Source organism: Condylura cristata, unplaced genomic scaffold (genome assembly GCF_000260355.1).
Source record: "Condylura cristata isolate star-nosed mole 26May11 unplaced genomic scaffold, ConCri1.0 scaffold00005, whole genome shotgun sequence".
Lineage (NCBI taxonomy): Eukaryota > Metazoa > Chordata > Mammalia > Eulipotyphla > Talpidae > Condylura > Condylura cristata.
In genome coordinates, this window is record NW_004567106.1 from 51,503,574 (window position 1) to 51,516,308 (window position 12,735).

The following is a 12,735-nucleotide window of genomic DNA, read 5'->3' on the forward strand; positions in this document are numbered from 1 at the left end:
ATGTGCAAAATGATGTAAAAATAAACTTTGTAATAAATTAAAAATAAATAAATAAAATAAAGATTGGCGAAAGCTTGTCTGTATGAATTGTCTGCAAGAAGGAGATTACATAATATCAGATTAATTTATAGTGAGATAAACTGTTGGACCTTTATTTCAAACACCATGAGCTCTCATGATCTGTTATTACTATTATTATCCTCATTTTCCGCTTATATGTAAACTGAGCTTGTTGGAATAAAGGTGCTTTCTGTTTTGTTTCTCAGGTTGTAGTTTCTCGGTCAAGATCAACCCCCCATGTGAATTTTCACCTGGATTCCCACCCTGTGTCCCCAGAAGTGATTGTGGAACACCCACTAAACCAAGATGGCTACACACTGGTTATCACTGGGAAAAAGGTAGGGGCCCTGACCCATTGAGACAATTCTTCCTAAAGGAATAGTTATAGCCACTGTCTTGCTTTTAATTTCTTTTTTCATGTTGAATTCACTTCCCCATCAAGTTCTTTCTTGAATATTCCAGAAATCTTCTGAAATCAAGCTAAATGTTTATGCAGGGATAACTGGGCCTAAGGGAAACCCTCTTCATAATGCGGAATTCTCATTTTGTCCTGTATTTCTTGAGAAAAGCAAACACACACAATGAGAATTACAGATCTCATGGCAGACTCTAGTGCAGACAGATAAATCCTGAAATGTACATTGGAATCTGAAACCAAAGAGTAATCCTTTTTCTCTAGAAGAAGGAGGTGCATCTTAATGCCAGATGATATGTAAACTTACTTAGAATTTCCCAGGGCTTCAAGTCTGTTTTCCAGCAGCTTAAATTATACTCTTATTACTTTAAAATCGTCACAGACAGAATAAACTGTCCCTACCAAAATGAACCTCTAACACTGCCTGATAATGTTTGTGTTCACTGAACCATAATATGAACCTTTACCACATATATGCCAGCAATGAGGTAGGAAACAATTTGATTTTTATTGTAATCACTTAATCATTGTTACATGACTTGCCCACATAGGTGCTATCTCTAGTAAACCCTGTAAAATGTATCTGGTATATTTAGTTTTTATAACCCTGTAAAATGTATCTGGTATATTTAGTTTTTATATAACGAATGAACACAAAACCCCATGGAAGCTCTTTCCATCACTTCTCTTCACAGATCACCAAGATCCCACTGAACGGCTTAGGCTGTGAACATTTCCAGTCCTGCAGTCAGTGTCTCTCCGCCCCACCCTTTGTTCAGTGTGGCTGGTGCCAAGATAAATGTGTAAAGCGGGAGGACTGTCCCAGCGGAGGATGGACTCAAGAGACTTGTCTGCCTGTAGTCTATAAGGTATCTGTCACGTATACTTTTTAGTAGACACAAATCCCATTAATGAAAAAAAATTGGTTTATTCATTTAGCTGAAAGGCATCAGCCAAGCACTGTCTCCCTCTAGGGTTTTTCTTTAGGGTGTTGTTTGGGCCCATCCCCTTGAGTATTACACCCAAGGTACTTGCTTCCTGCTCATTAATTATATTCTCCCCTTGGGCTATATAGCTTTCCTTTAGTTTAGCTAAAGTGGCTAATGAGCAACATAGTTCCAAATTTCCTTACATTGGAATCCTTCCCTTCCTGACTCACCCATTCTCTGATTCATTACAATTCACTTTATCTGCCAGACAGAAGCCTCTACCATAGAGCTCTTATTGTACAGGCAGGACAGAAGATTTCATCCCATCTGGCACTTGAATTGTGGCTTGTATCATCATCACTTTAAGCAGAAGTTACTTCCCTCAGTGGTGTGGCAGGCAAGTGAATGGTGAAAACCCATGGGTGACTGTGCTCTTTTTTCTTTTTTAAGATTCATTTAATTATGCATACAAGAGCTGGGGTGTGGGCCAAAAATGTGGGGGAAGGGTGAGAGGATTCACCAGAGACAGAGTGGGAGCAAAACAGGCAGACTGATGAAATAGACTACTGAGGGGAGCAGGAGCAGCTCCCTGGCCAAGGAATCAAACTTGTGCGACAGTGGCTGCCAGTAGATTCGTAGTGCTGAGATTTAACCGCTTGGGCCCCTAGGGAGGACCTGTACTCTTTTCAAAGTTCCTAGAAGAGAAATAAAACTACATCTGATGACTACACTAGTATCTCTGCTCTGTGAACACTTTTCATTCATTCATTCATTCACTCCAGAAATGTTCATGGAGAGCATACCAGACAGCAGGCACTCTCCTAGACTCCAGGGAGATGTAGTCCTGAACAAGATAGAAGTTCCTTCTGCTTTTAGAGCCCATAGTGTCCAGTGCTGCATTTCAGCCATGAGAGTGAATATAACCACATTCTGCAACTCTGTCATCTTATTTACTGAAGCATATATCTGATACTATGAAAATCTTGGCAGAGTTTTAAATATCTTGATCCTAATACATTTTACTTGAAAATACTTTCCTGAGGAGGATCCAGTATGTATTTTCCCCTGCCTGCACGTAAAACAGTTGGACTTTAGTAAGTGGTGCTGTGAAAGATTCAAGTTAAAGGTCTTGTTCTCCTGGTTGAAGCTCAAGTAAACAAAGTATTCAAGTCGGAACAGGAACTGACTCCAAGCACATGGCTGTTTTCATTTAGTTACGCTCTGGGGCAAGATTTGTATTGGGTGACTGGGTTTTAAACCAAATCATTTTCTGTTAGGTGTGACATTATTAAGACTTAACATTTACAGCCAGAGAACAAACTAAAAGAGGATTAGAAAACAAATTTAAATCTAGGCTGTAGTGTGTATGTACTTTTTTGGTTTAATATGCTTTCAAACCACATGCAATTTTATACTTTTTTAAACATGCAATTTTATACTTTTTTAAACATGCAGTCTTAGCAATTGGAGACACTAGAAATATGAACTCAGCTATTCCATGAAAGAGATAGGAGTATGTCAGTGTGTGTGTAATTAAATCACAACAATTTTGTATCAAAAACAGCCAAGCTACTATTTTAAATAAAGCAGGTTGAGAATCTGTATAAATTAAACACTAAATTTTGACCAGAGTTCTTTTCTTACAAGTTGTGAAAATTTTCACAATGCTTATAATGGAGTCAATGTTTTAGAATTTTCTAGACCCAGAAAATCCTTCTTATTGTTTGAATCTCCCTCCTCTCTTATCTTACCTAACTACCAGTACTATATTTGGCCATTTTAAAACGTAGTGTTGCATCCTGCCTGAGTAAGTGAGTCTCAGCCTGTATGGTTAGAAGGAAAGTAATACAGCTGAGTCCATAAATCCTTTTTGGTTCATAGTTGTTAGGAAGATTTCATGCTGTGCTACACCGTGACATTTAGCATTCTTACTGCAAAAAAAAAAAAAAAAATAAGATAGATTCTCCATCTTTTCCTTATCTTACACTCCAATGGCATAAAAGCCAGTTAATTTATGGAGTTGCGATTACCAATAAATATAAGTTATCCTGCTTTTCAAAGAACATGATGTTCAGTAACGGAAATTCTTTACCATTGTACATATAGAAAAAGACTTCAGGGTTTTTTCAAACATATTGTCTGATCTCCCACTTAAAGAGCAATGAGAAATGCTTGAAAAGGAGGAGCACTTTCCAATGTATTCTGAATTTATTTACATAAAATTGTCATATCTTACAGGATTGAATTCAATCCCAGTGAAACAATAAAACGATTTATTAATTGATCACAAGATACAGACAAGTAGCAACAGCAAGGAGAATTTGTGCAGCAACCTTTATTTTGTGACTTAATCTCTTCAGGCAGATTTTTTATTCTCCAGTGTTTGTTGTTATTTTTTCCTACATACCCCTCACCTGCTTTCCTCTATTGTTCACATTTTACATTACTAAGATACATCACAAATTTTCATTGTCCAAGGTTTTTTGTTAGTATTGTTTAGCCTTCTATTGTTATGAGCTTTAGAAAATGAGCATTTAAGTCATGTTCACCTGCAAAAAGATGCTACTGTTTGGGCAACTGTTTCTCCCTGCTCCAGCAAGTGGAAGACCCAGCCTCCATGGCTGTGGCCCGAACATTCACTTCCTTCCCACAGGGTTTCTCTGCCCTTCAGGATAACTCAGGCTCTGCCAGCCCATTGTTGGGTCTATCCAAGGGTGTGTAGTCCAAGACTTCCTTTTCTTCCTTTTCCCCTGGAAGAGTGAGCGTTACCCCATAAGCTAAGGGAAAATGTTTAGCTGTGCCACCACTCACCCTACCCCTTGTACTTCAGCCCAAAGAAAAAAGCTTAGTAAAGCTAACTTTTCAAATCCTGACAGCCCAGCGAGGTTTTATAATAGCACTTCTATTCTCCGTGTATCAATTGAACAACTCTGGGCATCTTCTCTCCGATCATCCCCAGTCTGTTTGCCTTCTATAGAAAGAGGTTGTGTGTAGAATGACAGACTTCAGTCTTCATGTAGAAAACAGGGCAGGTGTCTATGAGGATCTCAGCAGCAGATCATACAGACATCAGCCTTGGCCAGCTGTTTTCAATGGGGAAACCTCATTAAAAGGGAACAGCAGCTGTGTGACTGCCTCCGGCTGCAGAGAGCACACGGGGCTGATGTCTTGTTCTCTCCTACTGGATTTCTAACATAATAATAAACAGGTATTTTTTTGCCTCGCAGTTTCCATTTGACTAGACTTGGATGAGGTAAGTTTTCATGAAAGGCACAACTGTGTAATGGATTTTATGGGTAAAATAACTGTCATAAAAAAGCTTAAGCTAAGACTTTAAAGGCGGCTGGTAACAAGGGTAAGTGAAAGCATTAGTTTGCGATTATTTACTTGGCTGGAGTGGGAATGTTTACAAATCTGAATTTTGCTGAAAGTCCTTCTAAATTCCTTTTAGACTTTCACTAACTGGCATTGGGCAAACACCTTTACTAGTTTTTGAGTTGCCTTTATAGTGCAGTGATTTCCCACCATTGTACTTTACAGCACAATTTACAATATATCCCCCCAAAAGACCATTTCCTTTCTCAATTGTCACAAAGCCACTAAAGAGAAGCTTATTTTTAACTTGAAAATTTGTTTTAAGAATTTTAGCTGAAGAGCAGTTGTCTTCTCAAGAGCCCAATGCTATCTTACATCATGTTTGCCAGTTTCATTAATAAATTCAGGTTTTATTTTTAATACACCAAAAGTGAGTCTCCAGCAACAATGAAATGAAATAATTATTTATTTAACATTGAACATGGGAGGTGGGAAATGAACCCTGGAAATAAGATATAAAATAATGTCAAGGGAGATCATTAGAAACATTACTAGCACACAGATCACATTTAGGGTTCTTTCCAGTTATATTTTCATCTACTTAGAATAGAATAATATATTGAATGTATTAAACATTATGTCATTTTAAAAAAGCCATGTGTGTCAACTAACCAGCTGGCAGATACCAAGTGATAACCATAATTAAAGAAAAGTCACAAATCAGTAATGTGAATTGATAAGAATAAAGAATTAGACCCACTTATTTATTTGCGGGTACCTACTACATAGTTGATGATTTGCAAATAAAAAAAGAAAGAAAGAATGAATGAATGAATGAATGGGTGGTAGATTGGTACCATCTATATATTTGGCTTTGTGCTACTGAGTGCAACTGTGAAAACACTGGATACAGAAAGAGGTATTTTTACTATGTGTTTCTTCTCTGGGTAGGGAATACCATAGCAACTAGAATGGAGAACACACCCAGCTGGTGCTTAAAGCAAGGCGGATCTTGGCACTTGGTTTATAGGCCCGTGCAGGATTTTTGATCAGTTTGATCTGGAGCCCATGAGAGAGTTATAAGCATGTAAAAGTTTGGGCTCAGAGTTTGTCTACCGCAGCCCAGAAGATTGCTAGAAAACAAACTAGCTCAGAGTGTCCCAGATTGAACCTGGACTATTCCATATCTACACTTTCTGAGAACCACTTGTTTCATCAGATATTTGTTCCATATTCTCTAAAAGTGGTTACTCTTCTTCCTTCAATTTTTCTTTAATGAGAGAATCAAATTTCAGATGATATGGGGGACACACATTTTGTTTGTTTTCCTTAAGTATGAAAGATAATTGTATTTTGGGGTTGTTATTAAAATTCTATGTTATTCTTGTAGGTTTTTCCAACTAGTGCACCTCTTGAAGGAGGAACAACACTGACCATATGTGGCTGGGACTTTGGATTCAGGAAGAATAATAAATTTGATTTAAAGAAAACCAGGATTCTCCTTGGAAATGAAAGCTGTACCTTGACCTTAAGTGAGAGCACCGCAAATAGGTAAAATACTTTGCTCAGCTTTGTTGGAAAACATATTTTGTTTTTAAATAAATATTTGTGAAAATTGTCCAGAAGTTTTGGATTAAACAGGGTCTTGGCTCATCACATCTTTTGTGGATTTGTTTTGCTTTCAGTCCCATTTACCTACCAGGATTAAGAAGCCAGAAAGGTGACATTGCCAAGCCAGAAAGATAATCCATTATCTGCAAGTTCTCATCCACTTTTGTAACAACTCTCTGGAAATTGGGTAAATTTGAAGGAGCAGCACTGATTTGGGTCACTTCGTTTTTAAAGTCTCCAATTACAGAGAGTTCCCAAAGATGTTTTCCTATAAAAACCAGGAAACAGTGCAATATAAACTTTCTTCTCTAAATTTACTTTCTAAGCCTCATAAAAGTAGTGAAGAGGTTGAATCATATTTTTGACACTCATTTTTGTGGGCAAGAATTTAAATTTACATTAAGCTGACTTTTTTTTTTTGTCACTGTAATAAGCAATATTCCTTATTTAGCTATTCCCAAATGCTAGGAAGTAGCATTACCATTGTTTCTTTATAAAGGTAGCACTGAAGTTCTATCCACTGAGGTGTATAGCTCAGCAGAGATAATCCAGACACTATCAGCTGAATAGACATTCAAATTCAGCTCTCGTGTATCAAGATCTGTGCTGGTTAAAATATATGACACAGGGCCCTCCCTGGTGGCGCACCAGGTTAAAGCACAACAATAAGAAACTAAAGCCACTTCAACATGAGTTTGACCCCCCCCCCCAGGGTGATCCGTATGGCATGGCAGACCTCCCCTGATCCACCTGCTGCTCCCCTCAGGAGTGTACTTCCTCAGTTGGCCTGTTCTTTTCCCCACTTTGTCTCTGGCGAATTCTCTCACCACCCTTGCACCTCTGGCCTGTACTCCAGTTCTATATGCATGAATAAATAAATCTTTAAAAATATATATATGACATATGTACCTACTTTAAGACTTGAATCCTAAGATAAATAAAATCCATTAGATATAATTATTGTATAATTCAAATAGATAGATTATTGGTTATCATACAGTAACAATACCCTAACATTTAAGTTTTATGATTGAGCATATTCTGTCAGGGAAAGAATTACTTGCTATGTGACACAAAGGTCTTAAATCTATTTATTTTACTGAGACCAATACATCAATTATTGTCATACTTGGTTAGCTTAATGACAAAACAACTTCATTCCAGAAGTCTCCCATGTAAGTTGTTACTCATTGCATTACAAACTAGACCCAGTAAAACATAATACATTCTCTTCTTGTAAAAGGTCTTTAATAAAGCAAACTATTCTGGGATTATAATAAAGTTACTAATAAAAAATAATTCTGTGAAAAGCTTATCACAATTTTATATTTTTTAGGTAATTTAAGTAAACACTGACAAGTGTAACCCCAGAAATGTACCTGTTGACCTACATTAATGAAGAGACTTGGCCAATTTGTCATTTGCCCCATCGTTTCAGATACTGCTAACATACCATTTCTTTATTTTACATGCCAAACTCTATATGTACAATTTTATAGGATTAGACTTTGATTATTATGAACTTTTAATTGGTGAGGTCTATGTTGATAAGGCATTGATAAGGAAATGACATTTCCTTTTTGTCTCTATTAAGTACTGTAATGCAGTCAACATAAAGTTTAACTAATAGTACAGAGTTAGAATTATTTAATTTTCAGTCTTAGTGCTTACCACAAAACACTTTACTTTTCAGAGAGTCAGCTCACTATTTAAGGTAAGGTCTCTTCGCTTAAAAAGCCATAGCTTTCATATAAAATGCTTTTATATTTGTAACATGGTGAACTTTGATGTTTTCAGGTTGAAGTGCACTGTTGGTCCTGCAGTGAGCGAGCATTTCAATATGTCCATAAGTATTTCAAATAGTAAATGGAGAGCAAACTATAGTACATTTTCCTATGTGGTAAGTCTGAGCATTAATTTTCTCATGAACCAGGGTATTTGTTACTTAATCAATTTAGAATTATAAAGTTAAGTTGCTTTGTTTTGTTTTTATCTCTCATTCAGGATCCTAAAATAACAAGTATTTCTCCAACTTATGGTCCTAAGACTGGTGGTACTTTACTTACTATAACTGGAAAGTTCCTAAACAGTGGAAATTCTAGACACATTTCAATTGGTGAAAAGACATGCACTTTGAAAAGGTGTTGTGAATTTATTTTTATTGCATCAGCTACATTGGATTAATAGCTATATCTAACAAATTGGGGGATTAATCTTTTTATTTACGGGGAAAATTTTATTTGTTTATGATTTACTTTCCAGATGACAAAATTTCCTCTTTCCCAAATGCATCTGTTCCTTTTTGCTTATCTTTCTACCTTTCCCTTATTGTTTATTAATCCCACTTTTAAGTTATGTTTTTCCAACTACCTTATCTACTATTATGTCTTGATATCCCCACTATGCTATGATCTGTGTGATTATGGTAATCAACAATAAATTAAAATAAGCATTTAATTAAATTTATGTAAAAATATTTACAACTAAACAATCATTTTGGAGAGAAAAGAAGGGAGAGATTGACTTTGGAGGGAAGTAAGACTTCAGCTTTGTAGAGTAACTTGGTATATTCAAGTACTAAGTACTTGATAATATAGTACTAAGAGTACTATAAAAAGTGCTTAGATTCCCAAATGTTTTGAAGTCAAATCTGACTTACTTACAGTGAGGCTAAGTTTGGGATCCAGTCAAATGTAATCAGTATGTATTAGAATGAATTTTTTTCTAGACAACATCAAGAAATTCCCACTTAGGAGCCATCGGTGATGTCCTTTTGATTTATAAATAGAATTCTTAACTATGTGTATCTCTAATAGCTAAAGTCCATTCTCTTAATTTTTTGTTCAGTGTGTCAGATAATGTTCTTGAGTGTTATACCCCAGCCCAAACTACTTCAACTGAGTTTCCTGTTAAATTGAAAATTGACTTAGCCAACAGAGAGACCAACAGCTTCAGTTACCGAGAAGACCCTGTTGTCTATGAAATTCATCCAACTAGATCTTTTATTAGGTAAGTATACATTTCAAATAATATCATGAAGACGATTGGTTGACAAGTAGTGAAGAGAAATTAGAGTTTTATCTCTGGTTTTGATGTTGTTGCCTTTCTTTTCGAAGACTGCCTCTCCAATGCAGGAGTGAGAATTGCATTCAGGTTCTGAGTACAATTTTACCTTTATCAATGCCAGTTCATGCCAAGAAGCAATTTATCCTAACCTACTGCATTTTAAATAGACTTCAGTTTATCAATTTAATGTGGCACCCTAGTGTTTAACGCACATATTAATTATTGACATGTCAATTTTATACTAACCGTAGGGTCCCACAGTGAAATCATCTTTTTTCCCCATTATTCTTTAGCATATTTTTTCTATACATGAAGCTATTCACAACTACAGAAACCTGTGAATCAGCATCTCTGGGCCCAGTTCAATTTGCCTTTTTCTGTTAATTGTATCAGTCTAGCAATAGTAATTAAGTTCATTTTTCTTTGTCTTTTTTTTTCAGAGAAGCAAAAATATTTCTTTTGCATATTTGATGAATGAAAAACATTTTTATTCATTTCTTTGGCTTATAAAATATAAGTTAATTTTCTCCAGTGAAATAAGTTGTTTCTAAAAGTTATCACTGAACATGAATTGGACTTTGGCTATAACTTGCAATCACTAGACCTGATTTAATTGTACTTCCTTTGTAAAATACTGGGTCGGGAAAGAGCCGCTCAATATTGAATTTTTTTCTATTTTATTTTACCAGTGGTGGGAGCACAATAACAGGTGTTGGAAAAAACCTAAATTCAGTTAGTGTCTTGAGGATGGTGATAAGTGTGTTTGAAGCAGAAAAGAACTTTACAGTGGTAAGTCCTTTGATGGTTGTACTTAAAGTTCTTTATCTGCCTCTATCTCTGGCTTACAGATTTTTCCTATACAGGTTGCTTGTTACCTTCCTTGAAGCATAGGTTAAATAGAACTTTTTTATTCAGAAATGAAGTATCTAGACTTGGGGTAACATTGTAAACACACACACAAGTACATACATGTGTACACAGACACAAATAATAACCACTAACCTGAGGTGGTGTATCTGTGGTCAATATAAATGCAAGCCATATCATTTCCTATCTTAATTCAGGCTGCTATAACAACAAAAACAAAATAAAACATAGAATAGGTGATTTAAACAGTAAATATTTATTTCTTATACCCCCAGAATCTGAGAAGTCCCAGATCTCTTTGCTGTCAGACCCAGGTGTCGGATGAGGTCACTCTTCCTAGTTTGTACACAGCCATTTTGTTATGGTCTCACATGACTGAGAGATACCAGGGAAAGAAGCTCACTTGTGTCTCTTCTTATAAGGAAACTAATCCCATTGTGAGAACACTACCCTCGTGACTTAAATTACCTCCTAAAGCCTCCACCTTCACATTTAGATTAGGGTTCCAACATGTGAATTTGGGAGAGAAGCATTTGTTCCATAGCATTTCACTGTCTGCCTTTTTTTTTAATGTATTATAAACTGTCTACCCTTTTGCTGTAATAAAACCCTTGGATAAAGCTTCTAACCTTGCAATAGCATCCTTGTCTGAGTGGTTATTCCACAGTGTTTTCTAACTGTTCTTATTCCTTTGTTAACATGTTATCAAATAATAAAAAAGTATATTAGAATAGTTATTTTTGTTGTTTGCACCTTTCCTTCTTTTGTTTGCATTGTCAATCATTTATAACCAATGCCTCCTTAAAAGCGATTGACCTATTATGTGCTCTTATTATGTAGGTCACACTAAAACAGTGGTTTTAATTTAGACCTTAGGAAGGTTGGAATTATTTGTAAATATTACATATTTTTGTTGATGTTTTCTCTAATATACCATAATCTAGTTGGACTTGTGACTAAATTTAGGATGAAAGTTCTAAGTGTCCCTCGCAAGCAGGGTCTTGATTGGGCATGTGATAGATTGAATTACAGCACTTTCTTTTAGATACCCCATCCAATATTTCTTGAAGACTAAAGCCACAGTGTTCTTTAATTACAAAAACCAATTTAAGGCTAAAAATGTCAAGCCAGATCACCAAACAATAAGGTCATTTCAAATGAGATTTTTCTTGACCTTCTAAATCAGCCACATTGCATCACCTCTGAAGAGTATTATTAGATTTTTATCATATTCCTGAGAAATTGTACTCCAGGGAGTTATGGTATGAAGTAGAAAGCTTTGAAATCATCCCCACACACATGGCCACAAATAAAGTTAGGATACCACTGCTATTAATTTAAAGGACATCAGTTGTCCACAACCAACTCTAACAATTTTTCATTAACCAAATAGAATAATAATAACCCTCTTTGGTGTTGGCATATGACTTGTTAAAGTAGAAATCTTAAAATAATATTACTTTATCTAGTTTGACCCAAGCCTATATTATTACTACAATAATGGCTAAAGGTACTTTTTTCACTCTCACTAGCACTATAATGACATATAAAACTCTGTTGACTTTATCCATTGATTTAAATCAAATATTTATTAAAATTTTCCAGGCATGAGACATAAAAGCACTTATCCCAAGGAAGATTCAAACAATGATAGAAGATAAGCATCTTATCTGCTTATGTATATGAAGATGTAGCTGATATTTTAGCCACAACCATATTAGAGTAGAGCTATGTGTTAGAAAAATTCAGAATGAAAGATTCAGATCTATTTTATTATTGTTGATGAAAACTACCTTATAAAGAGACTTATATTCCTTGAATGTTCCCTGCTGCTGATAGAATTTGAAGATGATGAATTGAACTGATACATTATTTAAGAAATAAAAACTCTTGATCAGATCTGATTTAGATAGATTGATCTGGCAATAATAACTTAAATCCAGCAAACTGCAATCTTTTAAAATAAAATTACTGATCACCTTCTCAGCAAAATGTGTATTGATTTGTTAATGTGCATTATTCCCCAGAAGCTTGCAGTTTATTTTATAATTTCCCTTTTTTTGTTATAGAAAGAACTATTATAATGGCAATAAAATTATTCATTTCCATTTTCCAAGATGATAAGAATAGCTTTTACCATTATAATATGAAATTTATAAATTGAAATAATATTTATTCATATATCTGTATATTAGTTTTCTATATCTGCTTACAGCATACATTTTTTAATGTAGGACATTTTAGTAGAAAACACCAAACATCCAATTTTGTTTGTGCTTTTTATGTATATCCTGAGTCCTTTTTCTATTGTGAGCATTAGTAATTGTTTCATCTCCAACTCTACTTGTCAAAGAAAAGGAAATCTAAGGGATGTTGTTGCTTGTTTGTCTTTTCCTTGGGGGAAAAAATGCAACCATTTAACCTTAAATGTGCCACTTCAAGTTGCTGGTTTAGTCTAAGCACAATCAAGAG

The 12,735-nt window shown here is 35.3% G+C and overlaps 1 protein-coding gene across 1 annotated transcript in view; it reads left to right on the plus strand.

The window, feature by feature from the left end:
- The window catches only part of MET (MET proto-oncogene, receptor tyrosine kinase), a 71,243-nt gene that overhangs the window by 33,849 nt on the left and 24,659 nt on the right, over positions 1-12,735 (plus strand). The window contains exons 3-9 of the mRNA XM_004677165.2: positions 267-398; positions 1,171-1,344; positions 6,110-6,270; positions 8,128-8,230; positions 8,335-8,471; positions 9,178-9,339; positions 10,086-10,185. Of these exons, the coding sequence (XP_004677222.1) occupies positions 267-398; positions 1,171-1,344; positions 6,110-6,270; positions 8,128-8,230; positions 8,335-8,471; positions 9,178-9,339; positions 10,086-10,185 (969 nt within the window). The remainder of the gene's footprint in view (positions 1-266; positions 399-1,170; positions 1,345-6,109; positions 6,271-8,127; positions 8,231-8,334; positions 8,472-9,177; positions 9,340-10,085; positions 10,186-12,735) is intronic.